This window comes from Crocuta crocuta, unplaced genomic scaffold (assembly GCF_008692635.1).
Source record: "Crocuta crocuta isolate KB4526 unplaced genomic scaffold, BGI_CrCroc_1.0 scaffold85, whole genome shotgun sequence".
NCBI classification, from domain to species: domain Eukaryota; kingdom Metazoa; phylum Chordata; class Mammalia; order Carnivora; family Hyaenidae; genus Crocuta; species Crocuta crocuta.
This window is the reverse complement of record NW_027530620.1, coordinates 1,833,295-1,859,892: the sequence shown is the minus strand read 5'-3', so window position 1 is coordinate 1,859,892 and position 26,598 is coordinate 1,833,295. Positions and strand designations below refer to the sequence as shown.

Here is a 26,598-nt window from a genome sequence, read left to right as displayed (position 1 = left end):
CTCAAATAGTACGGGATGTGTCAGTAAGGATAGAATAGATTATGCTGAGGTAAGAAACAACTTTAAAATCTCAGTGTTCTCCACAACAAAATGTTATGTCTCACTCAAGCTACTTGTTTATTGTGGGCTGGTTGGGTACTCTGCTTTGAGAGTATCTTTACTCTGGAACCCAGGCTGAGGGAAAATCCCCAGCTGGAAAACTGGAGTTGTTCTGTAGCAGCAATGAAAGCTCTTGGGATTTGTGCCCTGATGATCAAAAAATTTGGTTCAGATATAACACCCACCATTTCTCACATCAGAATGGTTGGCTTAGCAATAGAGGTTTCTAGTCAGAAAGTATACCTGAGTACCTTGGCTCTTTTCTGGGAAGTTTGTCTGGGCAAAAATAAGGCCTACGTAGGTGGCTAGAGAATTACAGGGAACTGGACTTGGCATCTGCTAAATGTTAGATAATGTATCTGGATTCTATCCAAGTAGCCTAAAATTCAAGGCAGGAGTCTAACCAGAGGAGGAAAACTGGAGGGCCAATGAGACACTTAGCATTGGTTTCTATTTACTAAATGCAGAGAGATAAGCTTTCCATATGGCTTAACTTGGAGACAGGACTTTCTGGGGCCAAGTGGGATGGGAAAGATGATTTTAGGTCAGAGAAGCAGGAAGGAGAATTTAACCAACCTATGGTTGAACGAAAGCCAAGGAGAGTTTCAAAAGTCAAATTTGAAGGAAGTCGTGAGAGCAGAATAAAAGAGAACAAGTAAACAAGGCCTGAGCGCAGGAGGATTACAGGTGGAATGAAATGGAACGTGAAGTATGGACTTTGACAAATAGTTTAGGAATAATGTAGTGAACCACATGGGAAGAGTCAACATTTATCTTGCTTTGTGACCAGCAAAGGATAATTGCACAATTTCAAGGGATTGTGGCAGATTAGACAAATACACATTTGTATTTTAGGGGAGAAGCCTATGAGTTGGTGAGGCTCCAGGTGCCCAGTTAGCCAACGGCAAAAAGTTGAATTCCAGAGCCACTGGCCGGGGGAAGTAGAGCTCGTCTGAACTGGGTACATATGGCCTGCCTCAGCCTGGGTCACCTCGGAGATGGAGCAGAGCCAAATCTTCAGGCAGAGGACCTGTAGTACCAATAGTTGAGCAGATCGGCAGTGTTGGACAGATGTCGGCTTTCATCATTTCTAGATGAGCCTTTCCAGACAGACCTATGTTCCTGGCATCCTGGGACCTCTTGTGCCTATCAACTCTGGTGCTCGCTGGTGACCTAGCTCAAAATCTCTATGAAATCTCTTTCTATGAATGTCCCCTCTCTTGAACCTACTGCTGGCCTCTTTGTGCGTCCCCGGGGGCTATTCCAGATCTCTTGACACAGTAAAGCTCAATAATGGTTGGTTGTTGATGATGGAACAAAGAAGATTTACCCACATAAGCTGAATATTAAGTTGTCCAACTCGACCAGAAGCAATGCTTCTAGAAAATAATATAAAAATAGATTGGATGAGGAGAAAAATTCATATTTGTTGCACTTCTACTTTACACCAGGCACTGTGCCAGGCACTTTGAGACATCATTCCATTTATTCCTCACATCAGTCAAGAGGCAGATTTTCTTTTCTCCTACTTCCTAGGATAAGACAGAGGGACTCACAGGTTAACTAGCTTGTGTGAGTTCACATACCAGGTTGATTAGGAAGCAGTGAAGCTGTGATCTGAAGGACTCAGTGACTCCATGGCTCAAGGCTTTCTCACTTTACCACTGTGCTTGCCAAAGAAATAACACAGTACTCTGATCAACCAATGAGCATCAGAAGGGCCCTCCTAGATATTTATACATCTGCTAAAGAAGGGAACCATGGAGGAGAGAGCAATTAGCAAACTAATGAATCATCCTCTGTTGCACAAATAAGCTAATTGAATTTATTTAGGGAGAAGCAGTGGAGGGTACCGCCTCCGAGTTCCAGCTACACACACACACACACGGTTTTAGGCCAGTTACTTACACTCCTGAAGCCATGGTTTCTGTATCTTGCGAAGTGGGATCCCACTCCTTCTCAGGCCCTCCTCACCCAATTTATTATGAAGAGTAGCTGAGATAATGTATGTGCAGTCAATACGTAAGCCATCAAGAAATATTCAAAGGGAAGGCATCATTAATGGCTTTGCCTAAGGATCAGACATTAATAAAACATTTTCCATTTCAAATGTGTTAAACTTGAACAGCAGGGAGCCAGGCTCACCCCAGATTTTAATAAGAAAATGCTTCTAATTGAAGGCTTTGGGCATGACTTAAGTAAATAAAAATTAGGTTCATAGAAACCCTTATTTTAATATGTAAGTTGAAGAGATTTTCTGTGCAGAATGGAAATTGGCCATACGATTCAGGAGTGTGTTCATGACGAAGAGTAGCCTGAATTTATCAGCAGTAGGCTTTCTTTTCATTTACATTACTTTTGTTTAGTAACTTCATACAGTTGTCAAGTATTCAGAGGTACTGGGTAAAGCATCCTTTTAAAAAACGTACTTTTTCTTTTTAACTCTTCTAGAAACTGGGGAAGAAAAAAAACCTTTTTATATTTGACTCCCTCCTATTACTGTCAATAGCAGTTACGTGCATTTATGGAGACACAAGGCAGCACAAAGATTCCTCTGTGATTCATCAGAAGGCCCATCTTAAGTATAATTACATTACACAGCTCTGCTCAGTCATTAGTTTCTTATTTAGCGATAATGTCCTTCATTTTAAGTCCTTTGATGGTAATTATTTGTAACTATGCCCTTGAATTTTGAAAGCATGTATACCATGGCCCCTCTGAACAATGGGCATTTCTAAACTAGGACGCAATTGGCTTCCCCTAAGGGGCCATACGGGAAATGGTCTGTAACAACGCTGAAAATTTGCAAAAGGTTTCTACGCTTGAGCTACAGCCCCAAACGAAGGTGTGCGGCCATTCGTATGTGTGTGCAATAAAAAACTAAAAGCAAGTCCTTAGGTACGAGGCATGACTTTCTTAACCCTTAATGACCATGGCACATTTTAACATCTTTGATGTTGCCTAAATAAAGGCATGTTAACACGTATCATAGATTGACCCCCAAGCAAGGTACTTCTGAGACATTTTTAGTTCTACTAGTCATCTCTCCGCAGACACATAGCTTGTGTTTGTGCGCTTATTCATTTATGGAGCACCCACATGTGCCACGAACTCTTTAGATGCAGAGAACGAGGTTCTAAGAGGGTTGGTGCCCTATACAGGAGGTCACAGGCCAGTGAAGGAGGACAAATAAATTCAAGTAACTGGATTATCCTCAGGTGTGTGAGGAAGGGCCGCTCATGGTAATATGTTGATATTTCAGCTTCTTACCTTCACCTGCTGATTTGGTATCTCCTCACAGCTGGGAGTTTCCAGGAGGTCCTGTTTTTTCTTAACTGCTCCCTTTGGAACTTACACCCCTTTATCCCTCTACTTCCCAGTGAAACTGGCAACCACATGGACTATGCCCTGAATGTAAAGGTCAATGCCCCGTCTGGGTCTCCTCAAGAGAGGGCATCCCTTCCGGATGCCTCATGTAGACCCGCAAATTCTGGTGTCGCATCTGAGGGTCATGACAGCTCTGGAACATGTCACAACATTTTGCCACTCTTGTCTCTCATTCTCCACTCTCTCTTCCCCGCTTTTATTCTCTTAGGCTCTTTTTAAAGCCCCATTTACATTCTTCACATGTGGCAAGTATTTGGGGTCTGAACAAGAAACCTATAACGTGTTCCTCAGAAAAATAATTCATTCAGCAAGGCTGGCTTCAACTTGAAAGAAAGGCTTTCAGTAGGCAACAAAACAAAACAAAAATCCCACAAACCATTCGGGCCACACTGTAATTCTTTTTCATAAAAGCAAAATGTTCTTAGACTTTACATGTGTGCACTGAATAAAGCCTTCTTTCCCGGTGCAAGAAGGTGAGCACTGGAGCCATTAACATTTTTGTTCTCAAGCTACACATGGCTATAGAAGTCCACACAGATGTTTACATTTTCCTGAAGCACTGGCTTTATAGTAGGAATGAGAATTATTTTCTTAGGGATTAACCCTCTGGCCAGGTGGCCCGAAGAGAACACTGTAGAAACAGTTTTTGTGGAGGGCCTGTTACTGCAAGGCTCTGTGCTAAGGACTTTGTACATCATTTTTTTTTTTGCACGGGTTCCTTCCCACTAACCCTAAAAGGTAGGTAGCGGGATTATCCTGTTGACAGATGGGAGAACTGGGGCCCAGGGGTTAAGGATGTTGTCCAAGATCTTTCAGCCTTTCTATTAGGCTGTTCGTCACTGCAGAGATGCCAGGGGATTCCTAGGGATCCATGGTCCTTGCCTCATCTGTGTGTATTTTCTATAAAGCCCAGGGAACCCAAGGTCATGTGTGGGAGGGAGGGCAGTTGCTTGAGAGATGGGTCACCCACAGCCTGAGCACTGTCACTAAAGAACAGGTGCTGGGGCAGGATTCCTCTCCAGCTGTGACAAGGGGGTGACCCCGAAGCTCTGCACCCAGACAGATCTGAAGGTGAATGCTATCTGTATCGCCTGGGGACTACGGGCAAGCTGCTCACCCTTTGTGAACCTCACTTCCTCAGCTGGGATGTGCAGTTAGGGCTGCCTGCCTCTCAGCACTGTAGTAAGGCCTGGAGAGAACACAGAGGGACATAGCTGCTAATTCTTCATTCCCCTACCTCTGTGTTCCTCCCCTGCACAGCCACTGCGTTCACTTCTGCTTTGCCAGAGCGGGCCCAGGCCTGCCCCGGTTTCTGAGTCAGTGCTCATCAGCTTTACCAGTTTAACCCTGTCTCGATGTGGTCCCGACATCTTGCCTGGGTCCTACTGTACCTGACTTGTCCTCTGATGTGCTGAGTGCAACCCCCCAATCCGCCTCAACTCCGGCCTAAGTGCTGGCTGGGGTCCAGCTAGCTGGGCTTGCTCCTGCTGCTGGACTGGACACATACCCACCTTCAACCTGGACCACGTCCAAGATGTCCACATCCTTTGGATACCACAGAACGCCACTGTAGAGCTGGCCTTCACAAGTGACGAGGGTCATCCTGCTCAGTAATTTTTATTATTATTGTTCTGAGCAATTTTGAGGTACCAGGCCCTGCAAAAAAATAGGCATGGTCCAGGCAGTTGAGCTAAGTGCTTTACATATATCATCTCATTTAATCCTTATGGAATCCTGTAAACTACATACTATGGGTGTCTTCACTTTGAAGATGAGGAGACTGAAGCTTAGGAAGGTTAAGGGTCTTTCTCAAGTGACACAGCTAATAAGAGGGAAAGCCAGGCCCAGAATCCCAAGCCAGGGCTCAAAGTCATCATACCATGTTCCTTTCCATCCTACCTGTCAATCTTCTGCTCATTCCTCCTTTTCTGGGTGTTCGATGTACTCCACGGCAGCAGGTGTCCTTTTTATTGCAGCACCTCTTACAGTATAGTCACTTATCTGTGTCTCTCATTAAACGAGACGATCTGGGCCATACTTTATTTATCCCTGTGCTCGAGTGCTTTGCACAGTACCTGGCACAGCGCAAGAACTTTGAGATGTTTGTTGGTGGACTGAAAGTCTTAATCTCAGCAATTAGGCAACCAACAGAAATAAAAGGCATACAAATTGGCAAGGAAGAAGTTAAACTTTCACTCTTTGCAGATGGCATAATACTTTACATGGAAAACCTAAAACACTCTACCAAAAAACTGCCAGAACTGATACGTGAATTCAGCACACTTGCAGGATATAAAATCAACGTCCACAAATAAGTTGCATTTCTATACACCAATAATGAAGCAGCAGAAAGAGAAATCAACGAATAGATCCCATTTACAATTGCACCAGAAATCATAAAATACCTAGGAATAAACCTAACCAGAGGAAAAAGATATGTATGCTGAAAACTATAGAAAGCTTATGAAACAAACTGAAAAAGACACAAAGAAATGGAAAAACATTCCCTGCTCATGGACTGGAAGAAGAAATATTGTTAACATGTCAATGCTCCCCAAAGCAGTCTATACATTCAGTGTAATCCCTATCAAAATACCACCAGCATTTTTCACAGAGCTAGAACAAGCAATTATAAATTGTGTATGGAACCAGAAAAGACCCTGAACAGCCAAAGAAATGTTGAGAAAGAAAACCAAAGTGGGAGGCATCACAATTCTGGACTTCAAGCTGTACTACAAAGCTGTAATCATCAAGACAGTATGGTACTGGCACAAAAAACAAACACATATGAACAGAATAGAAAACCCATAAAAGGACCCACAAATGTATGGCCAACTAATCTTTGACAAAGCAGGAGAAAATATCCAGTGGAAAAAAAGGCAGTCTCTTCAACAAAATGGTGCTGGGAAAGCTGGATAGGAACATGCAGAAGAATGAAACTGGACCACTTTCTTACACCATACACAAAAATAAACTCAAAGTGGATGAAAGACCTACATGTAGATCAGGAAACCATCAAAATCCTAGAGAAAAAACAGGCAACAACATCTTTGACCTCAGCCACAGGAATTTCTTACTAGGCATGTCTCCAAAGGCAAGGGAAACAAAAGCAAAAACAAATTATTGGGACTAATCGAGATAACAGCTTTTGCACAGCAAAGGAAACAATCAACACAACTAAAAGGCAATTGATGGAATGGAGAAGATACTTGCAAATGACACATCAGATAAAGGGTTAGTATCCAAAATCTAGAAAGAACTTAACTCAACACCCAAAAAACAAATAGCCCAGTGAAGAAATGGTTAGAAGGCATGAATAGACACTTTTCCAAAGAAGACATCCAGATGACTCAGACACATGAAAATGCTCAACATCACTCATCATCAAGGAAATACAAATCACAACAACAGTGAGCTACCACCTCACACCTGTCAGAATGGCTAAAATTAACAACTCAGGAAACAGCAGATGTTGGCAAGGTTGCAGAGAAAGGGGAACTCTTTTGCACTGGTGGTGGGAATGCAAACTGGTGAAGCCAGTCTGGAAAACAGTATGGAGGTTCCTCAAAGAAATTGAAAATAGAGCTACCCTCTGGCCCAGCAATTATACTAGTAGGTATTTAGCAAAAGATACAAACATGCTAATTCAAAGGGAGACGTGTCCGTCTAAGCAATGTTTATAGCAGCATTGTCAATAAGAGCCAAATTGTGGAAAGAGTCCAAATGTCCACTGAGTGAGAAATGGATAAAGAAGATGTGGCATATACAATGGAGAATTACTTGGTGATCAAATCCTGCCATTTGCAACAATATGGATGAAACTAGAATGTATTATGCTAAGAGAAATAAGTCAGTCAGACACAGACATATATCATACGATTTCACTCACAAGTGGAATTTAAAAAACACAACAGATGAACATAAGGGAAGGGAAGGAAAACTAAGATAAAAACAGAGAGGTAGGCAAACCATAAAAGGCTCTTAAACATAGGGACCAACCTGAGGGTGGCTAGGAGGGAGATGGGTAGGTAGATGGGCTAAAATAGGTGATGCACATTAAGGAGGGCACTTGTTGGGATGAGTACATGAAAGTGATGAGTCACTAAATTCTACTCCTGAAACCATTATTACACTATATGTTAACTAACTTGGATTTAAATTAAAAAATTTAAAAAAAAAAAGATGTTTGTTGACTGACCTGTAGTGGCTTTTCTTCCCTATCTGCTCAAGTCTGTGTGTCCTCTATCCAAACACACCTGAATCATGGTGGCTCTGGAGTCAACATTAGTGGTTACTCTTGGGTCTGGAATGGTGTGTGAGTGTGTATATGTACATGTGTATGGCTGTGTGTGTTTATGCATGTATTATGGTATCAACAAAGGAGATTTTTTTTTCTCAAATACTTATCTACATCAAAAGCTTTTAGTCATTACATATTTTTTTTTTTTTTAGTTTCCTTTAATCTGGAAACTTTACACAGCCTTTCTTTGTCTTTATGACATAGACACTTATGAAGAATATATAGTCCATTAAAAAATACGATGCTGCCCATTTTGGGTTTGTCTGATGTTTTTTAATGATTAGATTCAGGCTATGCATTCGCAGCCCAATTGACGCTGCAACCTCAGACTATTACATCTGGAGGCACATGATGTCCATCTACCCATCTGAAGATCCATCAGCATCCAATCAAGATGTCCTATTTCTTCCCCGTATAGTTAATGTTTCTCCTCTTGTCACTACTCAACAATCTGGGAGGGGACATTTTAAGACCATGCATACATCCTGTCATTTGCTAAAATTCCTGCCTGGGTGCACTGAGGATTCCTACAAGTGTCTATTTTTAATATGATGATTGCAAGATGACGATCCTGTCATGAAATGCAGTATCTGATTCTAGACTGGATCCTAGACAGGAGGAGAAAAATGCCATAAAGGACATTGAGTTATTGACAAAACTGGGACATGAGTGAAAAATTGAATGAAAGTGTTACATAAAAGTTAAGTCTAAGGAAATTCACTCTCAAATGACTCAAAAATTCATGTGTGTGTATGTATGTATACATATGTATGTATGTGGAGAGAACATATAAATGGTAAAGCCATTGGGGTGAATGTTAGAGGTCAGAGGTGCATGGGTGTTCCTTGCATGGTTCCTATTGTTGCAACTTTTCTGTAAGTTTGAAATTATTTCCAAATCAGGCATTAATAATAAGCTTTCGGCCACCTACAAAATAAACATTAGTTGGCATACCTAAAACAATGCAAGTCGTTCATTCAATGGCTGACACGGACTCCCCTGGACTGAAAGGGCTCCAAGGTCTGGTCTCATGGGAGACCCTATAACCTTCTGTAAAACTTCTGTCTTTGCGGTGGTATCTGCAGAAACTGCCAACTACATCATGGTGGGATTTTGGAATGGAAGACTCTAGCTCTGGTTGCACACGTACCGGTGTCTTTATTAAAAGATGATACAGAAATGGTAGAGTGATACCTAACGGGTCTTGAACATAAGATAAGAAGACAGAGGTCCCTGATGGAATGATGCGGAAGCTTCTGGCACTGGCACCTGCACGCTCTGTTCAGTCCCCTTTCATGATTGCTGCATATTCCTTCTGGTGTTCAACCAGCTTCAGGAATACTTGGTATTTCTTGTCATAGTATCTGTGGGAGAAAAATGAATATGCTGAATGATCTCAGACAAAACCATGATGCAGTTTCCCCTTATATTTAGAAGAACAGGAATATATCTCTTATGGCCGTGCAGACATCTCCCATTTTGTGAATGCTTCTAGCATCCTGAGCAATGTGGATCAGCATGACTCATAGTTATTATCTCTAACCTACATGGGGTGTTAATATCCTCATCGTAGAAGTGAACACATTTGCTCAGAGAGGCATATCTAAAGTAGGACAGCTAAAGACTGGCAAGGATGGAATGCAGACTGAGGTCTGTCTGACTTCACAGCCTCTGCTGTTAGTATAGGAGGCCCAGGCTCAACACAGGCCCCTTCTCACTCCCAGCTTTCATAAATATTTTATGTATGACTAGCCCCAGGTTTGAGGACTGGTTTAAAAGCCACAGCCTAACCAGAGAGGGGACTGAACATTTTCATCACCCTTACATTTCTTTTGCAGACTGCTTTATCTGGGAGTACAATCCTGTGAAAATGTCACTAAGGCCTTCCCTCTAGTTGTGCCCCGCCATCTAGGCACCCCTGGGTGGACCTTGCCCTCCCACCCCCCTCTCCCTCTGGGTCCTGGTAGACCTATTATCCCTGGACCTGTTAGAACATGGTGTTGGCCATGATAGAGCCTGATTCTGAAAGGGATAATAGCAGCTAAGACAAATTATACTTGAATACTTGCAACTTTGTCCTTACTCCACGTGGTGGTGGTGGGGGAGCTGATATGGAATGAGGGGTTGAGGAAGCCAACTTTCTTCCAGAGGACTTCATTCCAGAACATTCCAGAATCTACCAAGCCATGTGTGACTCTGGGTAAGTTACTTAATCGATTTGTATCTAAATTTCTTTATCGGGAGTGCCTGGGTGGCTCAGTTGGTAAGCGTCCAACTTTGGCTCAGGTCATGATCTCACAGTCTGTGGGTTCGAGCCCCGCATCGGGCTCTGTGCTGACAGCTTAGAGCCTGAGACTGTTTCAGGTTCTGTGTCTCCCTCTCTCTCTGCCCCTCCCCTGTTCACATTCTCTCTCTCTCTTTCTCTCTCTCTCTCTCAAAAATAAATCAACATAAAAAATAAAAAAAAAGAAGTTAAAAAAATAAATTTATCAGTAAATGGGAATAATTAGAGGATCTACCTCAATAGAGATGTTAGGTGCATTAAATGAAGTAATGCATGAAAAACACTGGCAATAGTGCCTCGATCCTGGTAAGCATTGTCGTGTCAATTATGGTTCCTACATTTAAAAAAATTAATATTCCAACATTAACATCACTCTTGTGCTAAGTAGATTCTACTAAAACCCAGTCTATGAGCCTTGAAATGTATTTTTTAAATTTACATCCAAGTTAGCTAGCATATAGTGCAACAATGATTTCAGGAGAGCGTTTCTTTATGCTCCTTACCCATTTGGCTCATCCCTCCTCCTACAACCCCTTCAGTACCCCTCTGTTTGTTCTCCATATTTAAGAGTCTCTTATGTTTTGTCCCCTTCTCTGTTTTTATATATTCTTTGCTTCATTTCCCTTATGTTCATCTTTTTTTTTATCTAAAAGTCCTCATATGAGTGAAGTCATATGATATTTGTCTTTCTCTCATTAATTTGCTTAGCATAATACCCTCTAGTTCCATCCACATAGCTGCAAATGGCAAGACTTCATTCTTCTTGATAGCCAAATTATACTCCATTGTATATATTTATACCACACCTTCTTTATCCATTCATCCATTGATGGACATTTGGTCTCTTTCCATACTTTGAGCCTCGAAATTTATCAATCATAGAATGATTTTGGGGACAGAAGTTTTCTCCTTCTAATGATACCCTATATGACAATTTAGCATTAAATACTTCTTACATTATATGAGATGGATATCGTCACTCTGGAATATCAAAACTTCTTAAAGGGAGCTTGGGTCAAAAATCTTCTCATATACTTGAAGATTTTCAATTTTATAATTTTTAATTTTTTAAAAAATATTGATTTATTTTTGAGAATGCGAGTAGGGGATGGGCAGAGAGAAAAGGGGGTACAGAGAATCCCAAGTGGACTCTGCTGACAGCAGAGAGCCCGACTTGGGACTTGAACTCACGCACCATGAGATCATGACCTGAGCCAAAGTTGGACACTCAACTGACTGAACCACTCAGGCACCCTGAAGATTTTCAATTTTAATTTTTTTTAATGTTTTATTTATTTCCGAGAGAGAGAGAGAGAGAGAGAGACAGACAGACAGACAGACAGTGTTAGCAGGGGAGGGTCAGAGAGAGGGAGACACAAAATCTGAAGCAGGCTCCAGGCTCTGAGCTAGCTGTCAGCACAGAGCCTGACGCAGGGCTCGAACCCAAGAACCGTGAGATCATGACCTGAGCCGAAGTTGGACGCTTAACCGACTGAGCCACCAGGTGTCCCTTTTTAAAAAAATATTTTTTAATGTTTTATTAAGAGTTTTAATTTCAATCCTGATAACTTTGCAGCAGCTTTGTTCATGGTCTTATTCTCTGCACAGTAGAAGTATTGGCTTCACTGGCAGAGAAGCTGGGGTGACTTTGGGCAACTTTGTTGTTGTTTTAGAGAGAGAAAGAGCAGAAATGGGGAAGGAGGCATAGGAAGAGAGGGAGAGGGGGAGAGGGAGAGGGGGAGAGGGAGAGGGAGGGGGAGGGGGGTAGAAAGAGAGAGAGAGAGAGAGAGAGAGAGAGAGAGAATGAATATTAAGGAAGCTCCATACTCACCACAGAGTCTGATGTAGGGCTCAATCCCATGACCCTGGGATCATGACCTGAGCCAAAACTAAAAGCCAGACACTCAACCCACTGAGCCACCCAGGTGCCCCTGGGCAACTTCTTTAAACGGTGTGAATCTCAGTTTCCTGTTGCAAGAGGGATGATAACCACACCTACATCATAGATTGACCGAATTCTAGACGTGAAACACTCTGTGAGCTGTCAAGTGCTCACAAACAGGGACTAATGTTGTTCTGACATCCTTCCATTACCCTGGAATGCCAAAAGATGGATAGACTGGATTCTATTTTTCCTTTCTCTACACTTGGGAACCTGAGGGCCAAGGCACATTTTCCCCTGTGCTTTTTCCTTTTTTCAAAAAATATTTTTGCTGTAAAATACACATAATATGAAATTTATCCATTTTTAAGCATATACTGCAATGGCATTAAATACATTCGCACTGTTGTGCAATCATCATCACCTTCTATCCATAGCTCTCTCTTCATCTTGCGAAACTAACTCTGTACCCGTTAAACGCTAACTCCTCATTTCCCTCATTTCCTGCAGCCTCTGGCAACCACCAATCTATTTTCTCTCTCTGTGACTTTGACTCTAGGTACTTCATACAAATGGAACCATACAATATCTGTCCTTTTGTGACTGGCTCTTTTCACGTAGCATCATGTCCTCCAAGTCCATCCATGCTGTGGCATGTGTCAAAATGTCCTAACGCTTTAAGGCAGAATAATATTCCACTGTATGTATGTACTTTTCTTTTCTCCATTCACCCGCCCAGTGGCCACATGGGCTGCTTCCGCGTTTCAGCCACTGTGAACAGTGCTGCTAGGAGCATGTGGGTATACACTTCTGTTTAAGATTCAGATTTCAGTTCTTTTGGGTCCATACCCGGGAGTGGAATCTTGGGATCATATGGTAATTCTATTTTTAACTTTTGAGGAGCCACCACAGCGGATGCGTCATGTTGCATTCCTCCAGCAGTGTCCAAGGGACCCAATTTCTCCACATCCTTGTTGACACGTGTTATTTTCTCTTTGGTCATTGTAATCATCCTCATGGGTGTAAGGTGGTATCTCACTGTAGTTTTTGATTTGCATTTCCCTAATTATTAGTGATGTTGAACATCTCTTCGTGTGCTTATTGGCCATTTGTACGTAATCTTTAGAGGGATAGCTATTCAAGATCTTTACCCACTTTTGATTTGGGTGGTTACTATTATTGTTTTTTTAAAAAAATGTTTAATGTTTATTCTTTTTTCTTTTTTTTTGAGAGACAGAGACAGAACATGAGTGGGAGAGGAGCAAAGAGACGGAGACAGAATTTGAAGCAGGCTCAGGGCTCTGAGCTGTCAGCACAGAGACCGACATGGGGCTCAAATGCATGAACTGCGAGACCATGACCTGAGCCAAAATCAGACGCTCAACCGACTGAGCCACCCAGGCAGCCCTGTTGTTGTTGAGTCTTAAGAGCATTGTGTATATTCTATGTATTAATCCTTTATTAGGTATATGATATACAAATAGTTTTTCCTATTTTTCAGATTTCCTTATTACTCTGTTGATCCTGCCTTTTGAAGCACAGCTTTTTTCCCCAAGACACTTTTTTTTTGTTGTTGTTGGTTATTTTTTTTTTAATAGTTTATTGTCAAATTAGTTTCCACATAACACTCAGTGCTCATCCCCACAAGTGTCCTCCTCCATGCCCATCCCCCCTCCCCCCACATCCATCAGTCCTCAGTTTTTGTCACGTATAGGAGGATTAGGAGGAACTTGACGGAGGAACAAGCGGGAGAAGAAGGGCAGAAATGGTGGGGGAAAGGGAGAGAAGCAAACCATGAGAGACTCTTGAATCCCCAAGACACTTTTAAGTGACTATGCTTATAGATAAATTCTGTCTGGGTATAAGGATGAGATGTGGGATCTTCCTAAAAAGCACATTGAACCAGAGTCACTACATTATGCTCTCTGTGGTCCTAAATGTTAAAATCAGCTGAATCTCCTCTCCTTATTCTCTCCACACTTAGTCAGTGGCGTCTGTGTGGCACAGACCTAAGTAAATGTCTCATACAGATAACAGTGTGACTTGAGGTACTGAGATGTTTGAAGAGCCTTTCACCAGGAAGTGCTAGCTTTCTACTTGCAAACCTTGGGCTGCCTGTAGATGGTGCTAGAGCACCATGTGTGCCGCCTCCCTAGCGGAGGGCTCCCAGCTGACAAGAAGCTAAGGATGCTTTTCAAAAGAACATGTGGATTTACTGAAAAGAGCTTAAAAATAGACTTCCCTCAAATGTCCTGGGAGGGTCAGAGAAGAGATGAAGAAGAAGAATCTACAAAAGGAGGAAGCTGCTAGCCGATGACTCCCAAGGCCACTGGGAACTCAGGCCTCTCAACGTTCCTGACTTGGGCTCCCCCCTCCTGGAAAATGGCCTGCCTCCCTGACTCTAGTATCCAGGGAAGGCTTTATATTCAGAGGGTTAACAGTCCAACTCCATGGGGAAACCTTCTTTAAGAAAATGAAAAGGAACTGGATTGCTTTTTCCATGGACATTTCCAACTCTGTGAAGTACTGATCATACTTCTTCAGTGGTGTCAGCACCTTTGCTGGTGACGGGGGTGGAATTTGTTTTTATGCTTAACTTCTAATACAGCTCTAAAATTATAAAAGTCACAGATACAACTGTCCTTCCATTTTCATCGTTTTATTTTTTTGTAAAGATTTTATTTTTTAAGTAATCTCTACACCCAACGTGGGGCTCGAACTCATGACCCTAAGATCAAGACTCACATGGTCTTTACACTGAGCGAGCCAGGCACCCCATCCTTCCATTTTTAAACTCAGTGCCAATGACTTAATGTAGATGTTTTTCACCTGTCACCCAGATTACTGAAAAAGACTTCCATGTGGCCTCTCTGCTTTTACCCTGGGGTTCTCTAATTCATTCTCTGAGAGGGATCTTTCTAAAATCTGCATCTGGCCAGGTCCTACCACTGCCTAAAGTTCATTATCCCCAGTCTGAACATAGCATGCTGTTCCCACCTTTATAACTTTGCATATGTTATTCCCTCTACTGAGAACGCCCTTCCCTGTGTTGGCCTGTGAGACCATTTCTTTTAAGCGTTCAAGACACCGTTGACTTTGCCTCCTCTCAAAAGCTTTGCCTCCACTCAAAAGCTTTCTCTCACTCCTACAGGGTCACATTCTTTCCTTCCTTGGGTTACTCTGTCATCTGGTAATACTTCTATTGTAGAACTTTTCTTTTTGTTCTGAAATGATCTACGTGTATACGTAAGATTATGTCTTATTCCCCTGTAAACCCTGGCTACAGGCAAATTAGCGTAATGTGCTGAATATAGCAGGAACTTGAGAAAGTAGTATTTTGTGAATGGGGTTAAAATACTGATCAACGACATGTTGTAGTCCTCAATGCCAAGAGATGCAAAGGGTAGAAGGACAGACAGATGCTACCGTGTCCTTTATAAGAGATCTTCCATTTCAGAACAAAAGACCAGATTTGCTGCTAATGAGCTGGAGAAAAGATTAGTGGTCTGAGAGTTCAGAAGTCTGTATTTGACCCTCTGGTCTGGCCCTACCTAGCTCTGTGACTTTAGGTAACAAAGTTATTTCACCTCTCTGGGACTCAGTTGTATCAACTGTTAAATGAAAGAACTGGATTAGAAGCCCCCAAGGTTTATTCTAGCTCTCCATTTACATAGCTCTGTATATCCTCATTCCTTGGTATTGTGCATATAAAAAATATAAACTTACCTTTTATCCTCAAGTCTGGGAAACACGACTTTCCCAACTCTGCTCATTGTAGCCATTGCTTCCTGTCAAATGGAAAACATAACACAAAGAGCTGAGTTGGCAAGCTAAAATCAAAGTGAGGCTTGTCACATGCAAGAACATTCTAATTAGAATCTACTCCCCCCTTAAGATATTCAGTTGGTCCATTTTTTTCCCCCAGCTTCTCTTTGGTAGTAAGAATAAAACCAAATGAACATTAAAAGTTTACATCTCTGACCAAAAAGACTGGGCTTAATAAATGATTGAGGACTGAAGACTCCTGGGCATAATCAACCCCAAAAGGCAAAGCACCTTTAAGATCACCTCCGAGAGCAGGAAATTATTTTTCCTTCTCATTACCTGGACAGGAGGGCTTAAGAAGGCAACATAATTAGTGCCTAAGTGCATTGCTTGCTTAAACTCAGATAACAATAACTGAATGGAACCCACCTTGCACCTGCTGTTTAGGATAACATGTTTAAGACATCTTTAGTTCAGGGGTGCCTGGGGTGGCTCAGTAGGTTAAAAGTCTGACTCTTGATTTTGGCTCAGGTCATGATCTCAGGGTCTGTGGGTTCAAACCCCATGTCGAGCTCCACACTGGCAGTGCGAAGCCTGCTTGGGATTCTCTCGCTCTGCCCCTCCCCTGCTCTCTCTCTCTTTCTGTCTCTCAAAATAAATAAATAACTTTAAAAAAAGATCTCTTCAGTTCAATGTCAGTTCTTTTTTCCAGCACTCTCTAACACTGTGAGCACAGATGTGAGGCCTGTGGGCTGAGTTAAATTACTTGAGTTCTGGAATATGGCTTAAGGACATTCTTGTCTTTGCAACGGGGCAACTGGGCAGACAGTGAATTGCAGTGTGTGGGTGGAGATGGCTGATATGTGCAGCATCAAGCTCAACCACAGCTTGTGTGGGCTCCATTATAGGAACAAGAGGCTTAGGTTTCCTTGGGCAGTCTCCCAAAGCTGGTAAGGTGATGGAAAAGTGAGGAGGAATGGAATGAACCCAAACCCTGGAGTCCAGCAGACTTGACTAGGGAGACGGCAGGCAATGGCATGATACATCTCCTCAGAGAGGCCTGCCTTAGGAACAGTTATTGAACTTTTATTGTTAAGGATGTAGTCATTGTGGGGTAACATATGTACAACTTCTTATTCCGCATATCTATTAATTACTCACTATGTACCAGACATTGTGCTAGGTTTGCATATGACATACTCTTTGTCCTTGGGAAACTTACATAGTAGCGGGGGAAGAAATAATTTATATATTGTTTATATACACTTATTTATGTTTATATAAATTATTGTATTACATATTTTATTTACCACTGATTCCTTTCTAGTATGATATGTATTTACTGGTTTATGTGTATCTTATCTTCCCTCTTACTCCTTGCCCTAACCAGAATGCAAGCCACATGAGGCCAGGAGCTCTGTCTACTTGCTGCTTACTCAGCACCTACAATATTCATAAAACAAACCAATCTCCTTCTATGTATCAGGCACAGCATTCAACATACACAGGAAACAGAGATGAAGATCGCATGGGTCCTTTCATCAAGGAGCTCATCAGAGAATGGAAGAGACATTTGCTGTGATCAAAATAGAGTGGGAAAAACACTTTGCTAGAAGTAGACATGCTTTTTCTCTGTAGTTATTTGAGGGTTAGGAAACTTGATCCTTTTTCATCTGCTCATCAATGACACATACTTTCACTCTGGCTAAAATCTCTACCAACTCTTCCCCAAGGATGACGTGAACGTTCCGAATGAGTTATCTGGTTATCTAGTTATCTAGCCCTCAATGGATTTGAAAGGCCTGACTAGGAAATAAGAGATGCTGAGGTTAGCAAGCATAGTGACAACGAAAGAAAATGGTGGGCATAAGAAAGGGGGCGATTTTCTAAATTATGAAAAATGACTGAAAAGGAAACCATGGTTAAAAGAACTTAAAAAGGACACTCTGGGGCCATTTTAGTGAAATTGCTGCCGTTCCACCCTATGAGGATATTTTAAGAGCTCTGCTCAGTCCGTATTTTCCTTCATGGACTAAGTTCTGATCCCTTTAAAGAAAGCCCCATATCTTGAGGAGATGGCCTCAGCAATCCTCAGCGCCAACGCTCTTGTTCTGTGCTCACTTCTTCTCTCAGAGTAGTGCTCCTCAGTCCTTCCAGAGGGGATTCTGCCTCCTCTTGCTCCTTGGAATCCTGAAAATGGCCTCAGGAAATACTCCTCTTGCTTGACCTCAAGCCTTGGAATTGAGATGACATTCCAGGACTTTCTTCATGGGTGGGACCCAGGAAACTTATTTTTGACGGTGCTCCATAAATGGCCCTTCCTTTCCCACTGAAACAGTTGTCCAGACAAATGACAGACACCAGGGCTTTCTTTCTTTTTTTCACATTACTTTTGCCTGTTTTTAAAATAAATTAGTGAGGGGGCGCCTGGGTGGCTCAGTCGGTTAAGTGTCCGACTCCTGATTTCGCCTTAGGTCACAGTTTGTGGGATCAAGCCTCATGTTGGGTTCTGGGCCAACAGCGCAGAGCCAGCTTGGGACTCTCTCTCTCCCTCTCTCTCTCTGGCCCTCTCCTGCTTGTGCATGTGCACTCTTTCTCTCTCTTAAAATAAACTTCAAAAATAAAATAAAATAAATTATTGAGAAACAAACAAACACCAGCACTAGAGATTTTAAAGGTTTAAAAAGAGGCATTTCTTTAAAAAGTATAGGTTTAAACATTAAACTTAGCTCAGGTGTTGACTCCCCTGAGGAGGCTTTTTCTGACCCATCCCTGCAGCCTACCTCCCATCTAGACTGAATTATTTGCTCCCAGAGCAACTTGCGCTAACATCTATCATAGCATTTATGACATGGCACCACAAATTTTTGTTAGCACACCAGTCTCCCCAACTAAACTGTGAGCTCCTTAAGACAGGATCTGTTATAAGTATTCCCACTGCCAGCCTCAGCATCTGGTATATTGTGCACACTCAGGGAATGTCTATGGGATGAATGAACTTAAGGGTCATACATGTGACAGAATGCTCAAATGGAAGTTTTGGCTGAGAGCTAAAGTTGACAGATAGATATAAGATACCAAAGTGAGCTGGAAACAGACCACCCCGAAGAATTGGTGAAAAACAAAAAGGGTGGTTGAGGACCCATTAATCAACTCTTAGAACTTTCATCCACATGGAAGGACACACAAAGAGATTTTTAGGACCAAATTGTTGGATTATTGTGCATCAGCCCTACTTCTGGGGGTGGGGGGGTGAGAGGAGCCTCCCCCTTCAGAAGTCAAGAGAGCAGGGCTTCAATAAGAACAACAGAGAACCTGATATGTGCCCCTGAGGTTGTGGGATACAGTGGATGGAGCGAGATTCCCTTCTGGAAGAGAAGGGCTGCCTGGCAGCGTCAGTGTAGAAGTGAAGGAGCCAGTACTGGAATCAGCCAGCACTGCCTAAGTCTGTCAGCCTCCAAAAGGCATGGCTGGTTCCCATGGTCCCTAGGTGGCCCACATGTGAGAGAGCTGTCATGGACTGTGTCACATACTGTCTAATACGGCCACCTAATGAGGCATAGGGGGTCTGTATAAAGAAGCTTGAGATGACCCTCCAGGATGTCTGAGGAATGAAGAGTAAATAATCTATTAGAGTAGAGCCGCATTAACAAGGACAAAATATTATATGTGAGAAGTTTCCAGAAGTGGGGGATCTGCAAAAACACTCTATGGTGGGGGCGCCTGGGTGGCTCGGTCGACTGGGCGTTCGACTTAGGCTGAGGACATGATCTCATGGTTCGTGAGTTTGAACCCCGCATCTGTGCTGATAGTGCAGAGCCTGCTTTGGATCCTGTGTTCCCCTCTTTCTCTGCCACTCCTCCACTTATACTCTCTCTAAAATAAACATTAAAAAAAAAATCTATGATGGAGCCTAGCTACAAACACCTGGTAGGCTAAGGGAGCTGATCAGATAAGAATGTGCTGCACCCCTGACCTCTCTTCCCTTCCACCCTCCACCTAGGAGCAAGAGAAAAAACAAATATAAACAAATATGCAGGAGAGGGAGTGAATGAGGGAGAGAGAAGACTGATCACAGTTATGTCCTTTCATGTGCGGCAGACACTAGCTGGGGAGTGGGGCGATGTCTTATCTTGGGATAAAAACTCACGTCATGATTATTATATATTCCTTGACATTCTAATTTCTGAACCCAGGCTATGTCTCACAACTCAAGGAGATGATAAAACTTACCCAAGACTGACTGTGTACTTACCTAAGAAATCAATGGAACTACCAGAATATTTAACCAGGGCCGAGAGAGCCCCACTGCACAACGGCTGGGGGGCAGTGGGAGTGGAGAAGATCATGGTTTCTCATTTCTGTCTCCTCAATCGTGTCTGTCCTGAACACAGGTTGTATACGTACCATAAACACTGGGTGAAAATATACCAAAACATAACAGGTTCACGGGCATGGGTGGTAATTTTCTTTTCTCTTTTCTAAGTTGTCTACAGTGGCATGTGTGGATTTGATAATTTAAGGATAATTAAAAAAAAAAAGAGTGCATTCTAAAAAAAAAAAAAAGTTATGCTTCCATAGGCACTCAAAACGATTCGTGCTCTTCTCCCCTGTCGCCTGGGGACACCTCATCACAGATATTGGACCCAATATGGAGACTGCCCAGAGAATCACTGCTCTCATCAGGCACAGCCCTGCTGGCTTTTCTAATTCCTCCAAATAACTAACATTAAGCCAAAACCTCAGGAACCCACTGGCTGCAGTAAATCTGGAAATTACCACAGCATAACAATATGAATTTATTATGGGAATGCTGACACGTGCTAAATATAGTCACCTCCCCCCACCCCACAATATATTTCTGTTCAAAAGGGTTTGTTTGAAGTTGGCCTCCAAATTCATACTTCTTGTCAGCAGGCAGGAGCTGGGCAATCTTAATTTGCAGCACGCCACCCTCTTTGTTTGAGAGTCTAGACAGCACAATGAATACAGTGACTTTTCTCTTTCCTTTTGGCTTGCACAATGAAAGCTTTTAAAAAACAAAAATATTTTGTAAAAGCACATTTTCATCAGTTCTTTTCTTTTTCTCTATACGACAGAGCTATAAATAAACCATGAAAGTTCACATTGGATCGTCACTTCTGAAAGCAAGTGAAGGCTTTCTGTAGGAAAAAATGGGGGCCCTGTACCCTGGTCATGAAAGACTGCATTCATGGGGTGTGACCCTTTCCTGGTGTGTCAAGGCCGAGATACTAGTCCGCACACACTGCTCACCACTTCTCCGGCTGCAGCCCTGGCAGTCACCAGGCCTGCGTGGGCATGCGACACACCCAGTTCTCATGTGTTAGGGCCTGGCTCGGGAGCTAGCAAAGGGCTTTCGGCTACCGTGGGGTGAGTTACCCAGAGAAATTAGGTTAAGGAAAGAATGGGGCTTTTCAGCACTCTCGGAGAAGATGGGGATTCAGTGAGTGGCAGGCACACGAATGTCGGCAATTAGAGGAATGCGGGAACTGGTACCTTCTCCCCAGTCCCGGCGAAGTGAAGCAGTGGCCTTAAAAATTTGGGGAGGCTCTCAGGTAGTCTGGGCCTAGGTACCAAAGGGCACTGCGAGCCTGGCAGTGTCCAGAGTCACAGCCTACAGGGAAAAATAATTAGGATCTAGCCTGGTGAGAGCTACACCGTGCACTCCCCAAAGGCAAGAACCACGTCACCGCAGGCGTCAAGCCTAGCACGGCCCTAGTGCTCACAGGTGCACGGTTCATGTTTACTGAGTCAGTGAATGAAAGGGTGAGGGTTTGAGTAACAGGGGCGACGTAAGATCAGGGAAGCCAGCGTTTGTAAAATGGCATACATGCCCTCCAAGGAGTACACAAGATGATCTAGTAGGATTCCAGGAGAAAATATTAAAGTGTCATTTATATGATTTCTAGCCTAAAGAAATTAGTTACACTTTACCAGCATTTAGTATGCAGATTGTCAGCTGATTGGTCAGTTGGTCCACACGTTGGATAGACAGGAGTCATGTAAGATGTGTGAGGTTTCTTAAAAGAAATATGGGATCTCCACAACTCCGACAGCATGGTGCTCGCCCCGGGTTTCCAGCATCCAAGGACTTGCTCCATGTTGTCCCTTAAGTGTTCCAGGTGAGTGGCTTTACACGTATTACCTAGTTCTATTTACACCAACCTTTGCAAACTGGGCAAGTGGCTGAAAACCATTCAGTTGAAGAATTACAGGTAAGGGTGAGAATTCAGAGCCAAGTGAATAAGAAAATAGTGATACTTTTATTCAGTACTAGCTCTTCATATTAGAATCTAAAAGCAATGAAGACCTGGTCAGATAAGACAAGAATTGGGAGGAAATCAAAATTATCTAGATATAGATACACAGGCACATACAAAATCTTTCAGAAATCATCAAAAAACTTTAAAAATCATTAGAAACTCACTTTGCCATGAATATACAGTATATATACCTTTAGGCACTGCATAGTGTTAGTATGAAAGTATCATAATAGGCAGGTATTGAAAATATTTTATTTCAGCTATATTTCATCTGCTTTACAGTGTACATAATGTACAAGCACAGTAGAATGCATCTATGGCTCTGCATTAATAAGTTTCCATGTACTGAGAATGCAAGCTTGAATTTTTTTAAAAATATTTTTTATTTATTTCTAGGAGAGAGAGAGAGAGACAGCGTGAGCAGGGGAGGGTCAGAGAGAGAGGGAGACACAGACTCTGAAACAGGCTCCAGGCTCTGAGCTGGCAGTTAGCACAGAGCCCGACGCGGGGCACGAACCCACGAACCGCGAGATCATGACCTAAGCGAAAGTCGGACGCTTAACCGACTAAGCCACCCAGGCGCCCCGCAAGCTTGAATTTTTTTTAACTGATCCAAAAAGGCTGGCACACCTTGATTTAGCAGCCAACTCCCATTGCCATTGCTATATTCCTGGTTCGAGCCAACACTTCACAGGTGCTTATTCTGTGCTTCCCACTGTGCTAACAGCTTTACATAAGGGACATTTTTAATTCTCAACACGACTTTATGACAAAGATATTTTCATCAATGTCCACTTGATGAATCAAGGAAGTGAACAAAGTATAAGTAATCTGCCCAAGGTCATAAAGCCAATGTGGAGTTGAGCCAGAATTCAAGCCCAGCTCTGACTCTGGGCCATTGCTTAGCCTCATCCTCACACTTGATGCTCTTGTCTTCCCTGTAATGCAAAAAGCCAGGCCTACGAGAGTTCAAATCCTATTTCTGCTGTTTATTAATTGTGTGAGCTCCCAGGGTGAAAATGAGTGTGTATGTGTGTGTGTGTACGTGCATAATAGAACAATACAGTACACCGTACCTTTTCCCAGAGATGCTGACACACAGCTCTCTGAAATACATGAATCTGCCTTCTTGACGAACTCTGAGTCATTTTACTGGAAAACAAGTTCACATGGTAATGTGTGGGCTGAGGCACATGACCTCTCCATAGAAAAACAGAAAGTATAGCAATGTGATTTTGTTCCTCCAGCAAAAATGAAGAAATGGCTAGTTGTTCTTTTATTTATTTTGTTTTTTCTGTTTGATACAGTCATCTTTTGACTTGCACCTGGTATTCTGTGTAACCTCCATGCACTGATGATAACAATGTCAATTTAAAAGCAAGAAGGGATGAGAGAAAGGAATGAGTGGGAGAAGTCATAATTATTAATCATGATGTGAAGATTTGCACTTCATTTATAATTTTAAGTTCTAACTATCTATCTATCAATACATTAACACACGGGGGTGGTGATTACATGGGCATATATACTTTTATCAAAATTCATCCAACCGTGTGCTTAAGATTTGTGCACTTCACTTTAGGTATAGCAAAAATTATAAAAGACAAAAGAAAAACACTGTGTATGTGTATGAGTGTATTGTTGGAATATTTCTATTTAATTTTCAATGATATAGTGCCTATCAAAAAGAAATAAGCAAATGTAAATGCCCACCTCTGAAATCTCAACTCCAAAGAGACCTCAAATTAGCCTCTTGTTCATAAAGGAAGGGTTTTTTTGGAGGCTCTCCAATCCTACAGGAAATGGAGATACTTGTGTAAAGATTTTGGGGTTTTTGAGATAATCTTGGGATTGTATCTGGGCTCTGCCTACTTACTAGATGTTTGAACCAAGCCTTAGTTTTCTCATTTATAAAGTGGGAATAATAGGGGCGCCTGAGTGGCTCAGTTGGTTAAGCGTCTGACTTCGGCTCGGGTCATGATCTCATGCCTCATGGGTTTGAGCCCCGCATCGGGCTTTGTGCTGACAGCTAGCTCAGAGCATGGAGTCTGTCTTTGGATTCCGTATCTCCCTCTCTCTCTGACCCTCCCCTGCTCATGCTGTCTCTACCTCTCTCTCAAAAATCAATAGAACATTAAAAAAAATTTTAAGTGGGAATAATAAAATTCTAGTACCCCACTCTCTGACCACCATATCCTATTAGGTCTCCTGATTTCCACTTTGGTGCCCTAATTGCAGCAGGGCCAGTCAGAGTGATTTTTCAGAAGGGAAGATGTAGTGCCGGGATTAAGATGATAGACTGACGATAGCAGGCTGCCAGAGTCTGAAGTTGGGCTTTACTACTGACTGGCTAGGTTGTCCTGGACAAATGATTTAACTTCTGTACATCTGTCTCTTCTGACAATGGGGATGGGAATAATAAACGCCTCTCCTCGGACTGCTGTGAGGAGAACAGGAGGTATTTCAGGCAAAGCACTTAGAACACTACCAGCACACAGGCAAATTTTACATATTTATTATCCTACTTGTATGCAAACTCCACACGGCCAGGGGTTTTTATCTGATTCATTTACTGCACTAAGGACCGTGCCTGACCAGAATAGGTTATCTGTATTTGTTGAATGAATCAATGAATAGGGTAAATTAGATTTTGTCTCTCGGAGATGTTTTTACACACAGTATTCCTGACACCAAACGTGTAGGTTTTTTTCCTCACACCAATCAATTTTCCACCTTTGCAGACACCAACTGGGTGTCTTAGAATTCAGTTCAATTCTGACACTACCTGGGGGTAGTGTCAGACTCTACAGGTTTAAGGGCTTGGCCCCTCATGAGTACGCCCTGCTTTGAACGCCAGTCACAGGGCTCTCCTGTACTTCTGACAGACTATGTACTGGAGGTTCCCATGACCTGCTATCCCACCTTGGATTGGGTAATTTGCTAGAATGGCTCACAGAAAACAGTTCACTGACTATTACTTGTTTATTATAAAGGATGTGATTCTGGAACAGACAAACATACATAGGCAAGATATACATAGGCAAGGTCTAGGGGTGGGGGGCAGTGGGACTCCCATGCCCTCTGGGGTGTGCCACTCAAAGCTCTCCAAACCCTGTTGTTCAGGGGTTTTTATGGAGGTTTCATTACATAGGCTTGATTGATAAAACCACCGGCCACTGACTCAATCAGCCCACGCAGAAGCTGTCTGTGGCCCCTGGCCACCAGCCGCCAGTCATCTCATCAATATACAAAAGAGAACTCTTTTCATGCCAGAGATTCCAAGGGTTTTAGGAGCTGTGTGCCAGGAATCGTGGACAAAGATCAAATCTTTAGTTCTTTCTCTATTACCGTCACTCCCACTATTAAGACTGCAATGGATCCCCGCTGCTTTTTGAATGAAATTCAAATTTTGCAGAATGGCCTAGAAGTTCAAGATCATGCTTGTGCTGTTACTGTCAACCTTATTTTATGTCCTCGCTCACTGTGCTTATCATGTTGGAAACCATCAGCAACTTGCTATCGATGGAACATGTCACACTTGCTCCTGCCTGCGCTTATTCTCCCAAGAATGCCCTTTTCTTGGATTTCTGACTGTCTGGATCTTTCGTATGATTTAGGTCCACTTCAAAAATTTTTTTAATGTTTATTTATTTTTGAGACAGAGAGAGAGACAGAGCACGAGTAGGGGAGGGGCAGAGAGAAAGGGAGACACAGAATCTGAAACAGACTCCAGGCTTCAGCTGTCAGCACAGAGAATGATGTGGGGCTGAAACCCATGAACCATGAGATCATGACCTGAGCCGAAGTCAGACACTTAACCGACTGAGCCACCCAGGCGCCCCTAGGTTCCTCTCTAAATATCATCTTAAAGAAGCCAGACTTGGCCACTTGGCTGAAATAGTCCCACTTCTCCCAAACATCTTCTATCAGATCATTTCATTTCCTTGTCTTTTAAATGCTTCATAAGGGCCGCCTGGGTGGCTCAGTTGGTTAAAACCCTTCATAGCACTTAGCATGACCTGAAATTATTACTGTTAATTTATTTGCATCCTCATTTACTGTCTATCTCTTCTTCTGTGGCCCTCACCTCTACTCCTCCTTCCTGAATTTAAGCTCCATAAAAGCAGGGTCCTTGGCTTTCTTATTCATTGTTGTATTCCCAGCTTTTAGCAGGGCATTAAACATTTGCTGAACGTATATACTTATTGAATTCCTATTTTAGCAAGGTACTGTATATATCTTGCCTCATTCAGTGCTCACAAACATTCTGAAACAAAAGTCTTATTATCCTAAATTTACAACAGAGGCTCATCGAGGTTAAGTGACTTGCCTAAGCTAATAAGTGGCTTAGGCAGGATTTAAAACTTGCTTTAACTGGTGAATAATACCAGTCCTATTCCTTGAGGAGCTCACAGTCAGTCAATAGGCAGATCTTCAGGTTAGTTCATGACAATTTATCTTCCCCTGATGACTTTGGGGCTGTGTAAAACCCTAAAAGCTTGCTTTCTCCACTGTCAAAGACAAATCCAATTACAGTCATTCTATTGTGTTTACAAAGGCAGGAAGGTGGACTCATTGATGTATAGAAAGACTGTTC

At 42.5% G+C, this 26,598-nt stretch overlaps 1 protein-coding gene across 6 annotated transcripts in view; it reads right to left on the bottom strand.

The window, feature by feature from the left end:
• Window positions 1–8,924: 8,924 nt before the first annotated feature.
• Window positions 8,925–26,598, bottom strand: part of FGGY (FGGY carbohydrate kinase domain containing) — a 420,147-nt gene continuing 402,473 nt past the window's right edge. For 5 of the 6 annotated variants that reach the window (XM_077768111.1, XM_077768112.1, XM_077768115.1 and 2 more), the window contains 2 exons: window positions 15,679–15,740; window positions 8,925–9,150 (listed from right to left, as the gene is read on the bottom strand). In XM_077768111.1, coding sequence (XP_077624237.1) covers window positions 9,069–9,150; window positions 15,679–15,740 — 144 coding nt within the window. In that variant the 3' untranslated portion in view covers window positions 8,925–9,068. The remainder of the gene's footprint in view (window positions 9,151–15,678; window positions 15,741–26,598) is intronic. The other variant, XM_077768114.1, reaches the window with a different exon arrangement.